This window comes from Nicrophorus vespilloides, unplaced genomic scaffold (assembly GCF_001412225.1).
Source record: "Nicrophorus vespilloides isolate i.1.1-1 unplaced genomic scaffold, Nicve_v1.0, whole genome shotgun sequence".
In the NCBI taxonomy this organism is placed as follows: Eukaryota; Metazoa; Arthropoda; class Insecta; order Coleoptera; family Silphidae; genus Nicrophorus; species Nicrophorus vespilloides.
In genome coordinates this window covers 1-18801 of record NW_017097445.1, presented here as the reverse complement: position 1 = coordinate 18801, position 18801 = coordinate 1, and the positions used below count along the sequence as shown (strand labels likewise).

Sequence of the window (18801 nt, the reverse complement as noted above, 5' to 3'; positions counted from 1 at the left end):
CTATTAACATGAAACGTCGAGCAGTCAACACAGCTATCAAATAAGCAGGCCCCCCCGGTGATACCCTCGAGGATTTGAGGTTATACTTCAAAAGACATCGAATGTCAAAGCAACGTTTCAGAAACCATGGTAAGGGAGAAGATGAACCGAAACCAAAATAAACAAGTTGTATAATAATATTATATCGTGCATCTAAGTTTGCGTATTTGACTTAAACCAATTTCGATTAATATATTATTAAATAAACAAAATCTAATAAGTACAACTAAACACAAATCAATAATATTTATGATATAATAAGATTAATAAATAATTCTTACTAACGCTAGTATCCAATGATATCTTATATTTATGTAATACAACTTGTATCTTACATTTATAACAAATTTAAAGATTCATAAAATTTGATATATTTATTAAATTATTATAGAAGATAATGAAAGTAATCCAAGCTGAAAATCCATAAGATTTAGAATTTTAGCTCATGGAGTGTGAAATATAGCTTAGTAAAACTGTAAAACGGTACAAAACGCTGCATTTTATAATATCTATATTGCACAGCTTGCTAGAATTGTATAAATTTATATTTTAGTTGACCCAGTTTATAAAACTACCGTATAAGTTACATGCAACATAATAGTAAAATAACCTTTTCATTCAAAGAATGCTTTAAATTGCAAACTTTAAAGACTCATCCAAGAAAAGTGTATTTTAACTAATTACTAATTACTTAAAAGTACATTGTTAGCTGTTTGAAGAATAGAAAATATTAGTTAAAAGTGTATCGAAAACATGTATACATATGTACAGCAAACATTGATTTGTAATTTAATGAATATTTTGGTGCGTTTTACCATGCAATTAATGGTTCACATGTGATGAAGGGTTGGACAAGATTCATTAGTTAACTATCGGCTCATTAATTTAAATTCAAAATCACTTAATTGTATGTAGATGCAATTGTAATTGACAGTAATGAACTGCCAACAAGCAAATCGTTAATAGACAGCAAAATCGTATAATTTGAAAACTAACATAAAGTCAAGTGGAATGTTTTAGTTCTAATTACACACTAAAAAAAAATATCGGTAATTTACCGGTTAACCGGTTTATACTAAAAATATAAAATTAAACAAAAATTACGATAAATTTGGTATATGAACTGAACGTAAACTGAAAATTTCATGTTTGAGGTAAATATCTTACTAATTAAACGTGAAATGTCTGATAATTAGCCAATTATTAATAATTGCGTTAATAGAGGAATTATATTCGGACAAAGGATTACTATTGAATGAGAAATTAGTGCGTATGGGATGTAATATGTGCCTATTGTTAGTATTGGAGTGGTAAACGGATTTAAATGAGATCACTTATAAAACAATAATTTGGGAAATAAGTATGTACATTAATCAAAAAACACAAAGTAAAAAACATAATGATTTAATTAACTCACCCTGGAATGTCTGTAATCATGTTCCCTCGGATCCCGACCTCTCAACGGATCCATTTCTCTTCTGTACACCAATTCATCAAAACGCGCTCTATCTTCAACAGCTACGATTTCTCTTAGTTCTATCATTAAAGTGTACTGGAACAAAAGAAAAAGGATGATCACGATGAAAAGAACGCGTTTAATGCCTAAAAGATTGCACGCTGTTTACTTTTTGTTTAACTTTATAATTACGACAACGACGACAAAAAAAAATGCATGCATATTATTCAAGTTGGGAACGATGCCAACATTCGAGAGGATGCTGCATGTTCCCGAAACTGGCCTTACAGCAGGGCACAAATTGCGCCGTGCCAAAAAAATAATAACAAGTTGCTTTTTGTTTCAAACAGGTGCAGAAATAATATGATGGTATCAACACTGAATGCTAAGCTTATGCCAAAGCCAGAGTTGTAAAAACAAAAAAGTTTCACGTGCTTCAATTCACAAATGCGCCATTGACGGTTTCATTTAAATTTCTGAAAGTTAGTTAGCTCTTGTTTACGTTTGATCCGTTTATATATATTATTTTTTTATGCAGATGTGAAAATCAGTAATTTGCAAGTCTTTGCATAAAAATTACATGCATTACCAAATGCTAATGCAGCCGGTAAATGCTTTTCATGTGAGTCAACATCACCACCGAGCGGTGATCATACTTGAATTTGAATATGGAATATAGGAAATATCGCATTAATAAACAATTTTCTTGCTTCCTGTATGAATAATGCTTTCACGTCAATTAAGGGCATGAATATAAAGTATGCAGCTACCATTAAGCTTTTATATGTGATAAATCTAAGTTCTTGAATAGAAACACATCAACCTTACTTTTAATTTCCTTTTTTAATTTGGTTTATAATTCAATAAATTAATTTTATGCAGAATTTACAAAAAAAAACATATAACAATTAATTAATTGACGTAATAATAATTAAATACAAATATTTTTAATTTATTTAATGCAAAAACATGGTGAATGCGCCGGGTCACTAACACTACAATTAAAATATTTCTTTGTGTCGAAATCGAGTTTATCAAATAAAATAATTCCATGAAACTGTTTATTTACACCGTCTCTTCATTATGTTATATCTGTCAAGTATTGATAATTAATAAACATAATGTCTATAAATATCATAGTTTTTTTTTACAAATACTTGCGTTATTAATAATACTTGCCAAGTAATTGCAAATTGTTAGCGAATAGAGATAAATTACCCCAAATAAAATAAAAAAATAAATTATTGGGGTTTACGAGAAAGTTTACTAATAATAATATTGTTGTTTAAATTTTTAAAATTTTGTAGGCAGTCCAAAAAAATAATGCCTTTTGCATAAACTTTTGCAAATGAGGATTTTCCACTTTAATGGAGTATAGAAATTTGGCCTATTATGCATAAATAAATATATTTTAGGGTAAAATGTAAACAAGTTTCGTGACGCCTGAAGCTTAGTGAGAATCAATTCCTCACAATCCTCAAATAATTTACTAAAAAATATTTTACCTTTTCTGGAGTATTTAGTAATTCAGTCATAAATTGAACGAAGGCATCTATGGTCATATGTCTAGCAGAATATTCGTCAGTATAATAACATAGCGTCGTGAATTCCGGCTTCGAGAGAATGCACCTTGCCTTCTCCTCAACCATCTGCAACGCCGCAGCCCATTTCCTTGTAGTCTGAGCTGCTCTCGATCTAAACGAAAAACAGAAAAAAATAGCAAGGTTAATACCGTAATCCCTAGAATCTGAGTCTCAATTAATGTAGCTTTCCATCTAATTGGATTCAATTACCCATCCCTTAAGCAACGTATAATCTTTCCATTAATTACATATAACTTAGATAAAGAAAATAAATAAAACATAAATGTACATCATTTATCTAACTAACTAAAATTGTAATGAATCCGGAAAATTTTAATTAATTATAATTTTAATGACGCAAGCTGTGTGAGAAATGCACGAAACAAATTATCTAATTAAAAGTGCAAACGGATTTAATTTGATAAATAATTCTTACCCGGGACTGCACAAATCCCAATCTCTGTCATAAGCTGTACACGAATGAGGAACTTTCCCAACATCTCTGACCAAAAGAGACATTCTTTTGTGGTACTTCAGCTGAGATACAGCTTCGTCGTGGGTTACGTCCATAAAAGATTGTCCATTCACTTCCAATATTTGATCACCCACCTATAACAATTTTATATTAACAATAACTGCATTAACATCCATGCAATATCATTAACCAACGTTGTTTAACTTGTTAAACTAACATGTTGAACTTAATAAATAATTCAATTTTGTTGACTTTTTAAATTAAATTTGAATAAATCTTGTATGGATTACATCATGTTTGCGCTGTAGCAGCGCATAACTAAATAAATTTCGTTGCACTTTTCGCAGCGCCAAAGTTGTTTACAAGAGTTCACGTCTGCAGACAGTTTGATTAATGCTCGTAATCTCATCGAGGAATTAGGTTTATGGTCGTGATTTTATTATATAGGAACTATATATACTTCACGGGTTCTCTTCTATTTTTTTGCGGCCATCAGTTTGGCTCCGAATGTATTTTAATAAGCGGGGAAGATCCGCACCACCAGAATTACGAAGCGAAGTACTTTGTCAACTTCTAAGAAGAGTAATATTTAACGAACTCGGAAATGTGATATCATAAATATCGGAGCGGAAAAGAAACCAAAACAGGAGCAACACAAAAAAGTTATTCCAATGTTTGTCGGACTCTATTGATTTCAGGAGATATAGGATAAGAAGAAAAAGGGTTTAAATATTTAATGCATAATATTAAAAGTGTACTCACCATGAGACCGGCCCTATCTGCGACCGAATCCTTATCCACTCCCGTCACGAAAATTCCAAGATTATATTCCACGCCGCCTCTAATCATCAGCCCTAAACTCTGGCCAGGCTCTATGCATAAATCAACCTGAAAAATGAAAAAAAAAAAGAAAGTATGATGTAAGTGTTCAAATTTTAAGATCGTTAGCACATGAGATGAACGTTAATAGAATACTTAAATTTCACCTCAAGAAATAACATTAATTTGTCATATTTTCCTGAAATGATATATTACATGTATATATTCCAGGAGTAAATATTTAATAAAAGTGAAACCTTTATAGTTGAACTGTGACCTTTAGAATCTATTATACCATTTTGCCAAAGAAAGCGTAGATACTTTAGTAATATGGTAATTCATTCAAACGTAAATTATTTTGATAATAAATCTGGATGCGAGCTTCCTTTACGGACGTAATAAATAAGTAACGGATGCTAATATATAAACGGCGTTTCATTTGCATTATGTCGCAGCTTTTGTGGCTGATAAAATCAGGTGATTTGCATACGGTTAGCTCAGTTTCAGGTTGCTGACTGGACTTGATGTATGTAAACAGTGGGTAGAGAGGGTGGAGGAGGAAAGGGGAGGAAATGTATCCAAAGTAATGGGCAGTCGATTCCCGACGGCTACTTTTCTACACTCAAATGCGAATTTATACGCACTACCATACACATTTACCGTGCTAACTGGATACACTAAATTAACCGGAAAATTGTGTACAAAGGAATTAGATTGCCATGGCAACTGGAAGCCTACGTTTGATTAAAAATAAACGCGTCTCAAAGGAAACTTCCATTTTCATTATATCTCCTCCTCTCTCGAGCGCTTTTCATCTTAAAGTTTAAGTTTCTTTTTGAGAATTAGTTTCTATTGTGGTTTGTAAATTACTATTTTCTTTTCTACGTTTATATTTCATGATTTCAAATCACTATTATTATTATTATGAATTACTTATTTGTCCCCATTACAACTTTTTGAATTCGTGTTAGAATAAGTGAATAAATTCTCATAAGATCTAACCATGAGATAAATACAAATCATGCTCTCAATTCAGCACGGTAAACAGAATTAAAGCTTTTTGTTCATGTTGAAACTAGCTTTTATATACAAACATGTTTATTTTCTTGAACATAGACTAATATTATAAACGCTGAAATTACATAGAAAAACTTCGGTCATTTGTAAATAAATATTGTAATTTTTATATCCACATTTTTTTTGTTACATTAACGGAAAAGTAAATATTATAATTAAAAAATACCGGTAATTTGGCTATAAATGGTATATATTTTTTGTTAAAAACCGGTATATTTGGTATATTGGATGCCCTAGTTCTAGCAGATAAAATGGAAAATGAAAGGTTTAACAAAACTAGTTCTGGATAGTTTTCTGTGATCCCCCCAAGTATTTTTCGCAACTTGGTGGTCGCGATCCACACTTTTAGAATCACTGGTCTAATTTATACAATAATACATAAAAAGTCCTTTAGATAAAATTGAAAAAAAAAAACAAATAGGTTGAATGAATTTAGTTATCACACATAGTTCAAACCTATGTAATAATCATGATAGTGTAGTGATGTTTATAATCTTCAATGAAATACCCTCATCATGTCGAGTTTCTCCGAATTCAAAACATGTTATCTGTCATCCCTTCCGGCAAGTTGGACTTTCATCATTCCCTCGTTGATTAATTTGTGTAAGCTAACAGATGATATTAAAAAAATAAAGAAGTTATAAAAAAAATGGGCGTAGGTAAATATTACAAAAGCCCTGGAGTTTAGATAGTACATAAATATCAAATATTCCTTAGTTTAAATACCACGTAGATGTATGAAAGATTCGTGTGTGGGTTGAAGTTTAAAGGCAAATACCAGTTGAGGCTTATAAAGCGGTCAAAGGATATATTTGATTGGAGGGTTGCAATTCCGACGGAGAAACCAATATAGTTTCAGCTCTGCATCACCTGCGTGGAAATTAATCGATATGCACCAAAGCAATTATTATCACCCTATGAACTGTACGAGGGATGATGGAATATTGGAAGCAAATAACCGAAGCAGGTTTATTAAAATATCGATCAACTTACACGTCTGACGTTTCTATCTTTACTGGAAGCCCTTCCATAGCCGTATCTTTGCGGAGGCACAACACCCGTCCTGGAATACTCCAAAGGCGGCGAAACGGGTCGTCCTTGTCGGTCCATCCAGGAACAAGTCTGCCGCAAATGCCACGACGCTCCGCCAAATCCAGGACCACCGGGAACAGTCGGAGACTTCACTGTCATACTTAACTTCCTGCAGGACTTCAGCATCTGCAACCAAATGAAAAGCAAAGACCGGATATAAGTAATCAACTCTACCATCCACAACTAATTATGTGTTTGGGGGGATATATATATTTATTAAATTATTCTTAAATAGTTCTTTAAATATATTATTCAACACAATCAATAGTTGTTACACAATAAATCAACAATTCCCATCCAAAAATAGCGCCGATCCAATCTACTGGCCAACAGTACATTCCACAATCGCGTGCTTATCAAACTGGAAACTAGCATTTGAATTATTTAAATTAAAAGAACAAAAAAAAATATTTAGAAAGAAACGAAAATTAAAAAAATAAAAGAACACAACAGAAACTCGCAGCTTAGTGCTTTCAGAATGAGCAGTTTCAACTCTTATTAATATAAATACGCTTACAAAAATCGATCCATGTAGAATACCAAAACTAAAGCTATTATTATAGAAAACTTAATCATGCTGTCTTATTATCATACATGTGAACAAAATAAAAAGAAATTGCTTAACTAAATGATCAAACGAAAAAACGAAACAGTCAACAGATACACTTTATCATATAATCATTTCGCTACATTCTTTTTTGTTTATACGCAGCTAACTAATAAAAAATCATGTGGTGAATATATTATGTGGAGAGTATAATTACTATATACTCACCGCAATTACTGATTGTTTCATCTACAAGAAGAAAGAATAATTATTGAAATTTATAAATCTAAAACTATGTTAATGTAATCTTAAATATATGAACTATATATATGATCCAAAACGGAAATGTTTAAAAAAAATTATATATATTTATTCTATTGTTTTGTAATCATTAATTAAAAAAAAATGTTACTAGACAGGCCTCATTATCCATAAAGTCTACAAGCTCTTCTCGTTCATTTTTTGTTTGTATTTTGTTTAATCGAATCCTATTCAAACTTTATGGTGCTAAAGTAATTCCCACTCTGCTATCAACTACTTCCTCATGCGAAAGAAGCCTTAGTCTCGCGAAACTAATCAAACTACTCGAGGCAAAGTATACGAGTTTTCCGAAGTTCAATCATATTTCTTCAGGAATCGAAATTACAAAACTCTAATAATCATTCATGTATAATAAAATTTAATTAAAATATACACATTTTCCAATACTTCCTAATAAAAGTCAAATAATCCTCAGTGTTTAGATTTAATTTATTCATTTTAATTAATTAATTAATTGGATTTGAAATTACATGGAAGTAACTGTTATGAAAATGTATGTTAAATTTGAAGAAACAACTAGAACTTATTGCATTTGCTTGTAAAATGTATAATCGTAGTACATCTCAAACGACAATGCAGTAGTCTGTCTAACTTTTACTACTTGACAATCAGATGAACGCCTTACTCGCAAATATAATAATATTGCTGCGACAAATGGATTCCAATTATAAAGTAGTTAAAAGTTATATAACATTGAAGAAGCGCATTCGAATACTAGACGTAAATTCTCGTTTCTAAATTAATTAAATTATTTTACAAGAATTATACTTGAGCTTATAATTTCAACAAAATTAATTTTAAAGTATAATTTTATTTATATTCTTCAATTGTATGTTATTATTATGGACAGAAAGTACAGCATTCACTTATATTTATACAATATTTCCAATAAATTCAATTATAAATTATAATTTTAATTATTTCTCAAATTCTCATCGCATATACTAAAGTTAAATTTAAGTAAGCGCGGGAAATATGTGTCTAGATATAATTTCATTAGACTCCGTGATCCGCTTACGAATTATAAAGGAAGCAATATGCATATAAATATGAATTATATAATATTTTCATGATAACATCGCGAAATCGTATTTATATTCATAAAATCGTAGCGTGTGAAATACACGTCGTAACAGACGCTGATCCACAGCTCAGCTCTTACAAACTTTAGAAGAAAATGCCTTTTTCCTGTCAACGAAGTGTCCACATATGTTACACCGGAAACAGGGAATATGACAGTCGAGAGGATACTCCTATTATTAACACCGCACATAAGAAATATTGACATTTCATCACTACAAAAACTGCAAAAGAAAATAATCACAGAGAATTTCACTTTATATTTTACTATTTAAAGTATTAAATAGTTTATATTTTCTATGAAAATACAAACTGATTTTCACACTGAAATTTTATTCAATCAATAAAACAATTAAACTGGGACAAAACATTTAAACATATATCATTCAGATTCCAATCGGAAATGATATATTAATGTGACATAAAGGGATTAAATGATAATTTGCACTATTTGTCAAGTCAATCCACGCGAATTAATTATTTTTGGCACGTTTTATTAATTTATAGAAAAATTGTTATACCGCACAGAAGATAATAAATTATATAAATGTATTTAAAAGATAAATTATAGTAATTTTTATATTTTCCTAACGAGAGTTTTCTTGCGAAGATTATTAAATTTGCTGTGAATTGCGGTTTCATCACATTTTTTTTTCATTAGAAAATGTGTGGTTGGTTTCCACAGTTATCATTAGAAGTGAAAAGGACCGTAAAGAAAGATTCTAATGATGAGCACGCATGCGATGTCAGAATTCAGTGTACATTGCTTCCCTAATTTAGCTAATGTAACGTTTATGAACTTAGTTATACATATTTTATTAGATTCCACGGCTGACGTTTCTAACCCACTTTCGAATTATTTTCATTTCAACATTTTAACCAATGCGGCGAAGCACTTCTTCCCTCAATTTATCATGATAAAAATACTATTTAATGTATTTTATATGTATTTCATTTATAATGTATACAATGTACACTTTAGAGATAAATAATATTGTTCGAGTTTTCTCATTAAATATTTATAAACTAGTTTTTAAATAGGAACAAATCAATATAGTGGGGGCAATTGTTTCCACCAATAACCCGGACTGATTAAAATCGGAACAAAAATAAACCGTACAAAATTAAACTTGTATAAACGATAATGTAAAAACAAATGATTTCTTTTTTTTATGTCTCAATAATTTTATTTATAATCATAAGTAAATTTAAACTTTCCCGGTGAATATTTACTATTATTATATGTATGATTAAGAATAATTATTTATATCTATATACTAAATCTAGTGGTCAATTTAAAGGAATTTATTGTTTCTTTATATCTTGTAAAAAGAATTATACTTATATAAAAATGATGTTATATTTTTGTTAAAACTGTAAGAAAGTTTCATTTATTGTATCATATCAAAACACAGTATTCTCTTAAAATCAATATAATCGCTTTTCTATTGACGGAAATTCGTATACAAAATAATAGGCTCCATAATTCCACTGGTTTCGGTGCCTTGTATTTATGTACAAACGGTAATCACTTAGACCGCAGGAAACCCCTTGTTTCGTAATACCTACGTATCCTATTATGATGATAATGAGATTTTCGTTAATGAAGTTATTCTGAAACGCATCTACTTCGTTCATTAACTTAATGTTTTTAAATAGCGCAATTATTGGCATATTTGGTAATATTGTTTATATTATTATTTCATAATATAATAATTCAATTGTAATATAATAATAAAAGTTTTTTTATTGCAGTTTTCCTATAACTTCGTTCCCTCATAACGCTTTTTCTATATGATACAACATAATTAGATATAGAAATTGATGAGGCATTAATTTTTATATCTATATCAAAAGCATAGGTGATCCAAATTGTGTAAATTATGCGAAAAAAAGACTAGATTTGGGTAAATATTTCCATTAGATTAAAAATTGAACATATTTACAATCATGCACATAATAACAAAATCAATATTTGTATTCTTTCGAAAATGAAATAAATCTTGAAATGTCGGATTAGTTGCTAATAAATTTTAAGCCAAGAAAGTAACGATGATGCAGAGAATCGCGCGTAGAGACGTTATTAGGAAGAAAACATCCGATCAATCTTATTTTGTCAGCGATTAGAATGACAAGGGAAGTAACGTTCCACGCTCGTTAATCAATCAAGCTGCAATCAATTACATGCAATAGTACCTGGCTTCAATGCATACGGAGAACACGCCGAAAATAAAAACCGTATCGATTTGTTGCCGCCACCATGAACAACCCTTTCTATTTTTATAATTTCAGAAAGGAAAAAAAGTACGGAAATTGGATGAGTTTCGCAAATGTACGTCGACATATGAATATTATACAATTCGAATAATACGAAAACGGCATTCATTCTGCTCAGCAAAACGAGCTACAAGTTCCATTTGAAATAATAACCATTAATCAATCACGTAAATTATATATTTATCCTTTAAGTTTGTAACCATAATTATGAACGATAGTGGACTTCAGGAAATTGCGTTTCCCTGTTAATCCTGTAATTACTATTTTCGGGGTTAATTAATACGAATTACGCGGCGGAGTAGTTGATCAATAAAATTTAGTGCAATAATTTGGTAATAGGTTACATGAGCTGTGTACTACTTGAAACTCTAATCCGAGACTAATTCCGGTATTAAAGCTTCGCGGTATTACGTAATCGAAATTAAAGTGTCATACTGAGTTCGTTCATAACGAAATTATTACAAAATAATTTAACCATATAATAATAAATTAATTAGAAATTCTTTGAAATTAATTACATTTTATGGACAAACTGCAATAATTTTTACATATTTATTATTTTTAATTTCATATTATTAATTACAGTTAAAATGTTCAATTTCATGATCTGTCTCAGTTATTGTGTATCTTATTTGGTTTGTTGCATTGTAAATTTTACAATTTAATGAAAATAAACTATTGCGAGTCGAATACAGTTTTTAAACTTTATTTCAAATTTTCTTACACATTTTTATATGTATATAATTAAAATTAACAGGAATTTATTTAATTAAATTCATTAATTTTATGACTACAGCAAGATCTCGCATTGTCCGGCTTCGAAAACCCAACACAAAGCAAAACTTTTAATTAAATCTGAAGTCCTGCTAATCTGTTGACAAATATATTTAAACTTTTCACATGCAAAATTAATTACAATTGAACAATGTAAATGTTTTTTTTTACATTGTGAATCGAATTGTTTATTTAACAAAAGCTCTCGGCTACCGCAACCACAACAAGTTCGAATATTAATTCAATTGAATTTACATTCTCATATTATTATTAATTTTCAGCGATGAAACATTTTGTTAATAAATATTTATTAATTAGAGCATATTTATGATAACTGGACATTACATCAAATATTAAAATGTATAAAAATGGTCTTTGTTTTTATAAAAATATTTAAAAATTAATAATTTAACTGAAATACGTATTGTACTTTAATAATTACTTTAATTATACGATAAACTAGTATGATTTAACATTATAAACAAATTTAAATTTGAGGAAACGTACCATAATCACATAATTTTATATTTGTGGAATTAGTACAGTATAATTCAATAATAATTAAACTAATTATTATCTATAAATATTATGAAAACATATAAACTCACAGATTCAAAAGACAATAACACCTTATATATTAGATCAAAAATGTACAATTATCAAAGTATCGACTTTGATATTTTACTTTAAGAATTCTTTGTTAACTGACTATGATTGTTTCCAGACATTAAGCCATTTCTTGCAGGGAAATATATTTAATTCGTTTTACAGACTTCTTCGCTGCAAACATTAACAGGCAAATCTGTATAGTTTAGGCGCATACTTCGGTTAATTATACTGTTTCTTGTTTGAGCTACAACTTTCAGTTCGAAATCGGATGTTTCATACTAAATGACCTAATATAAGAGAAATGGATGTGCGTCTTGTAATTGAGATGGCAAGTGGCAGAAGCAATCAGCAAATAAATGAGGGATTGTTTTTAATCAGGATGGCAGGCTTAGAAACCGAGCGAGGGGAAAGAATTAAGGCCAGAACTAGGAACACGGACACGGCGCTTAGTATTCCATCGACTCCCGTACTATTTATCCTTTAATTCTCCACATATATTCCAGACGTAATACCCAGTTTTTTTCCCCTTATGAGTATTGAAAATCGCCTGCCTCAAACCAAGAAAGAAATAAGAAAGACGATCCTGTATGAATGTAATAATAATTCACGCTTAATCCTTGTGATATATAGCGTGCATCGTTTTCCAACTAGAAAATCTTCACATTCTTTACAATTCTTAATATATTTATTCAATATATTTTCATATAAATAAGCGTACACCTTATTTATGATGAGGAATATTTGTATTTATGGTTCATTCCCACGTTGTCATAAATGAAGCGTTATGTTTTATCCCTCAGTTTTTTCTGTTGAGATTATGTAACATTTTCATTTGTATTGTGGACCATATAATTTTATTATGGGCTGTTTGACGCCTCGACAACGTGTAGTTGTGATAAAAAAAATACTATTATGAAATCAATAGTCTCAGCACGCAATGCGAAATGAAATTTTGAGAAACATCACTGGATGAATTATGTCACAACACCTGATCAATTTCGTCATTCTAACTAGTTTATAATCAGATTTTTCATTTTTTTTAATAATATTTCAACAATAAATTTCGATATTTATAGAGATAATTGTCAAAATAAATTATGTTCATTATATTGTATAAATTGTTATTACCAGTTATATTTAATTGAGAAGTTCAGTTTGATATTTATAGATAGAAATAATAAGTAACAATATCGATTATGTGAGAAGTGAAGCGTTGTAACAGACGTTAATTGCTTTCATTATATTCAAAGTAATAGCAGATGGCCTGAAGAATATGTAAACAGTGCTGTGGCTATAAATAGGGACAATGGATAAAAGTGACATGAATTTCGAAACATGCGTCTGGTTGTATGAATCCACTATCCACACACTCGAGTTGGAAATAAAGCTAGACTAAACAACAAAAGCCTCGAACACCGAGTCCCGATGATAATAAAGGGTGACTGCAGAACGTGAACCGCAGAGCGCCAAACAAATTTATAGGGTATTATAACTTCATCATTCTTTCACTTTTTTTCTTCCGATATTGCGTGACCTTAAATAGAGAGAGAAAAAAATGCGGATAACGCCATTACATGCCGTTTCATCGAGGTCGCGATAATCGTTACATAATAATTTATTGGATAATTGATATCCCGCTTCATTTCAGTATATTTAACAAATTAATGGGCTGCATGTAATATAACTCGGTAGAATTGATTTAGAAACGAAATATGCTTAGAAACTAAGATTGAACCAAAAAAGTAAAAAACGTTGGTACTCACCTTAAGAGCATCTTCGTGCGATACCCCGGTGAAAGGAGTGCCGTTAACTTCGAGTATAGAATCACCGGGTCGAAGTCCCGCCCTTTCCGCGACGCTTCCCTCTTCGACCCTTGAAATATATACACCTACACCTGCAAATAACATGAAGCCAGATAACAGATACCTAATAGTAAAAGCTTTTCCCAAGCTATACAAGATCACATGACATGGTTTATCATACAGAAATATGAAACGTTTAACATTCTTCTGGCATCCCAAAAGGAACGTGTTCATTCAGCATAATAAAACGTTCCCCAACGTTTCCACCTTAAAAAGTAAATATTCATTTCAACTGTTGCTACATTCCTGGCAAACATTCAAAAGTGAAATGGCTTATAAAGGCTTCATCTGCAGCTGGTCGAACTCAGCATTAATAATAATAAGAAAATGGAGAACTTTCGGATCTCGTAAATATATTATCAGTTAGCTACTCTTGGCCAAAAACTGAATCGACCTTAACCCACCTGCGTCTTTTCCACCCTTCACGCAAATCCCGAAGCCGTGTGCGTCTGTTGGTTCTCTGACCATGGTCACTGTTCTTGTGGAAAGCTCGTGAACTGTCGGACCATATGGAACGCGGTAGTTGTGGGTGGTCGAAGGAGGGCTGCTGGCTGGTGACCTCCTCGGCCTTTCCACGTTCAATTTCGAGTTGGATTGGTTGTTGAACAAACGAAGGACCTGTTCCGGCGATATTGGCCGCTTCTTGTTGTTACTTGGAGTGCTACGGAAGTTCGGATTCGAACCCAAATACGTGCCTGCAACAAACATTCAAATAAAACTACCAACTGCATACGTCTTAGGTCATTTTTGGAAAAAAATTACGTAATATGAGTCTCTATTATTTATCAAGTTGAATGGTGAGTACGAATTGTGCATAGTCAAACCATAGCTTGTATTACAAGTTACTAGAAAAGAACATATATTTATTGGCTATAATTGTCAAATATCATTGTTCAAATAAGTAATATTTAACATTTGCTACTTGTCAATTATAACGTGATGAGTAGAGGGATTTCAAGTTGATAAACTTAAAGAAGTGTCAGTTTATTTAATTTACAGCAGCGTTTCTCAACCTATAGATCGCGATCAAAAATTGAGTCAAAGCTAGGAATTTATTTAAATTGAAAAATTGTTGTTTCTTGTATAAACAATATTCGTCACATCTTAAATTGATGACAATATTCAATTGTATACAATTTTATGTATTGCTTTTCATAAATCTTATACTTCATATGAATACAATACAAAATAATGAATACATGATAGAATAAAGAGATGAATATAGTTATTACCTCTGGGTCCTGGATTATTGTATTGTTGCGATCCGGTGCTAGCATATTCCCGATCCCTGTGATGGTACATTGCCGAAGAAGGCCTTTCGACGATGGTATAGGAAGTACCAGGGGGTGAATAGTATAGTCCAGAGCGGGATCTGGCATGGCCACGTGGACTGCCGTTCGGCCCGAGGGCATCTTCCGCTTCCGCCGGGATCCGAGCAGTGCTTCTGCTGCTTCGGCTGCTCCATCCTCGACCGCCGTAGCCACCCAGATCCGCCAGCTCTGAAAACTCTTCTCCCGCCCTCATACCCTCTTTTCCTGCAGACTTCAATCCAGCTAACCCTCAAACCGATCGTCACGTATTTAAGTTCTGAAACAAACAACATTTTCAATTAACAACACAAAAATTACATACAATAACTAACAATAACATAATGCATTAGCTCTTGATGTAAAAGTATTATATTCCAGTGTAATAAAAACGCGAACAAATATATACATTAAAAAAAAATCAGACTAAAATGTGCATTGAGAGTTTCTAAAGAGCTCTCAGACTTTATGCTGACAACGATGAAGAATAAAAAGAAACTCGAGAATAAGGGTTAGAATGGCTATAAGAATAGAGGCAACATGAAAGGAAATAAGTCACTCCGTTTACTACGCTAAAGAAAACTAAAATCCTAACGTTTGTCCATTAAATACGAAATCACATATCTTTTTAATAAATTAAAGCAATTTACTAATTAATAACTCATTTCTAAATATTTATTAATAGCTTTGTGAATTTGCCAAATTAAAGATCGAAGATAGATTTAAATTTTTCCTTGATAGAAAAGTTCATGTACCCTAGTTATAGTCGCACGATAAGTTTGTGTAACAAATTCCTAACATTTGTAAAAAATAACGGGATTCTAAATGTTACGGCAGAGATAAATGGTTGAAAAGATATAACGTGGGTATAGATGCTGAGAATAGCAAGATAAGATCATTGCCTTCACAGACGTAAAAACTCTGATAAATATATCTTTACTGGACAACTTTGGTTTTCACCTAAATTTCATCTCTACAATGCAATTGTGGGGATATAAATGAAATCATAACAGGTGTTAAATTTTATTTTATAGCAACATAACGTATTTGTTTGTATATTCCCATTTTTTTGCTATATTTTAGTTAGACTATATTAAAAGTATATAAACTTCGATGCTGAAACTCTATTATAGTTGGTATACAAAAAGTCATTGTAAGAGGGAATGGAATGTTCCTTTCATCACGGAAATGGGGAATTGGCAAAATCGACTGGATATAATAGAATTGTCAACATTCAATACTATCATCTGTAACGAGAAGAACTTTTATCTGCACAGATAAACGAAGAGACAACAAAGAACTATACCCGAAGACGTTTTAAATGCGACTATCATTTCCGTTGTTGTTGACCAGTTGAGTCGTGGATAAGATAATGTATTTGGCCATAAATCCGACTCCAGTTATTAAGTCATAGCCAGATGCATGGAAAGCAATTTACGGTCGCGCACAAAAAGCCAAACCGTCGGGGCATTATCTCATCTCATATATATTTTTTTTATACAGGACAATTAAATTAATTCAAATCAGATCCAGAATGGCGCAATCGATTTTATTTACATTTGGACGACGGTTCCATTCCACTCCACCGCTGCAATTGCCTTTCTGCATTGATAATTCTTATGCAATTAGAACTGGAACTCTCCTCAGACGGGAAGAACTCAACTTCGAGTTTAATTTTAATTAACAAACTTCCATTTAAAGCTCCAGCTCTATGTACCTTTCATAATTATTCATGGACGGACTGAGATAATTTTCTTCTACATTTTTTTTTTCAAGTGGAGCTGTTTAATTTAATGCATCCCAATTTCATTTCATTTTACATCACCTTTTATTTATTCTATTTTTAACTTCCTCAATTTGGGTTCTTGAAAAATACAATAAAAAAAATATGTTTTTTGAGAATTATAATTAAGTATTACTTGACTATTTTAAGAGAATTTATATAGAAATATTGACTGCAATAAATTTCAAGAATTGTGATAAATTGAGAATAATAATCCATTAAGATACAAGATTATCGTGGAAAGTTCACTACTGACGTCTCGATTACAACTAAGGTTTGATAACTGCGTCACGACAGAGGCCTTTGCAAAAGCGAAGCCTACTATGTAAAAGATAGGGCGGATATATACGCCGCTTATCCGCAAAGGATCAAATTTATTTGATACTATTAATATGTTTTACTTAATAACTATTTTTTTAGTATAAACAAAAGGCTATACATTCTATGTTTTATTTGAAAATAAATAAAATACTATTTGGTAATATTACATAAATTATTTAGTGTACATCATGATTTCACATTGTTTTTTATAACTGTTATTAAACCGGTTGCATTGTTTGAGCAGCAAATAATAAAAACGCAACATTTTTTATATCCAGCTTTAAAAGTATCATCAAAATATTTTCACCCTAAAATCACAATCTAAAATAATCTACATATAAAAATATATATGTACCGGATACACCACACCATAATGAAATAAGCTAAAGCCACGACAATTGAATGCGAAGCTTTACGTGCGGATATACGTTTTTTTTTTATTGCCGTCACGAAATTTGTTTATGATTATATGTTCGGTTGTCCATCGATCCCTCCCATTTCCGTGCAAAATATGGAAACGTTAACGACCTAATAAAGTTTTATTTACCCACGGAAGGCTTTTGCTTTTCCCGTGACGCAACAGAGAGCAAAAAAAATAAGTAGGAACACTCTGTATAAAATCAATAGCTGTAGGGCGAGCAATACTTTCTTTCCCTTTTTTTGAGACTACATTTCCCAATTAAATATTCACTACATTTGGGATCGGATAATTCGATTTGGATCTGTATTCCGTTCCGGCTATTGTCGCTCAAAATTGTGAATTGAAATGTTTTGCATATTCCAGAATGAAACTATGCGTAACATTTCACAGCCGTGTCGTTTATTTAGCATTTTGTTTCATTATATAACGTTTGTTTATTATGTAGATTTCATTCAATATTTAATTACTAATATTTCAATATAAACTATTCAAAATAGGATTCATATTAAAAAAATATATTTTTTAGCACATGTGAACTAAAGATAAAATAACAGGGTATAAATGATTACGTTAAAATTAAATTAAGATTGATGCTGAAGATGTGATAATAAAGCTTTTGGATTATCATGAAGACGAGCTTATACTAGATCAGTGGTTTCCAATCTTGATGTTACTACGCCTCACTCAAAAATATGTAATCATTTGGCGCCTCCCCTTTCATAAAAGGAACGTGCATTATAGCAATATGGATATCTATTATAGTTTTCGAGGAAATCAATGAAATGTAAAAACACTGCTTTTTGAGCATTTTTTAAACTTTGAACACGAATTACACCCAAACGGCTAAAACAACAGTAATATATGAATATTTGTTACATTCCCCAATAATTCAGCTTTCATATGGATCTTTTGGATTCATTCTATCTATTATAATTTTCGAGAAAATCAATGAAATGTG

At 31.1% G+C, this 18801-nt stretch overlaps 1 protein-coding gene across 4 annotated transcripts in view; it reads right to left on the bottom strand.

The window, feature by feature from the left end:
• Positions 1-15598, bottom strand: part of LOC108560104 (whirlin) — a gene marked incomplete at its 5' end in the record, with an annotated part of 55923 nt that extends 40325 nt beyond the window's left edge. For 3 of the 4 annotated variants that reach the window (XM_017917552.1, XM_017917554.1, XM_017917556.1), the window contains 9 exon segments: positions 1457-1591; positions 3001-3190; positions 3515-3687; positions 4316-4441; positions 6443-6667; positions 7317-7337; positions 13913-14043; positions 14416-14706; positions 15244-15598. In XM_017917552.1, the coding sequence (XP_017773041.1) occupies positions 1457-1591; positions 3001-3190; positions 3515-3687; positions 4316-4441; positions 6443-6667; positions 7317-7337; positions 13913-14043; positions 14416-14706; positions 15244-15535 (1584 nt within the window). 4 annotated transcript variants of the gene reach the window in all.
• Positions 15599-18801: the final 3203 nt, after the last annotated feature.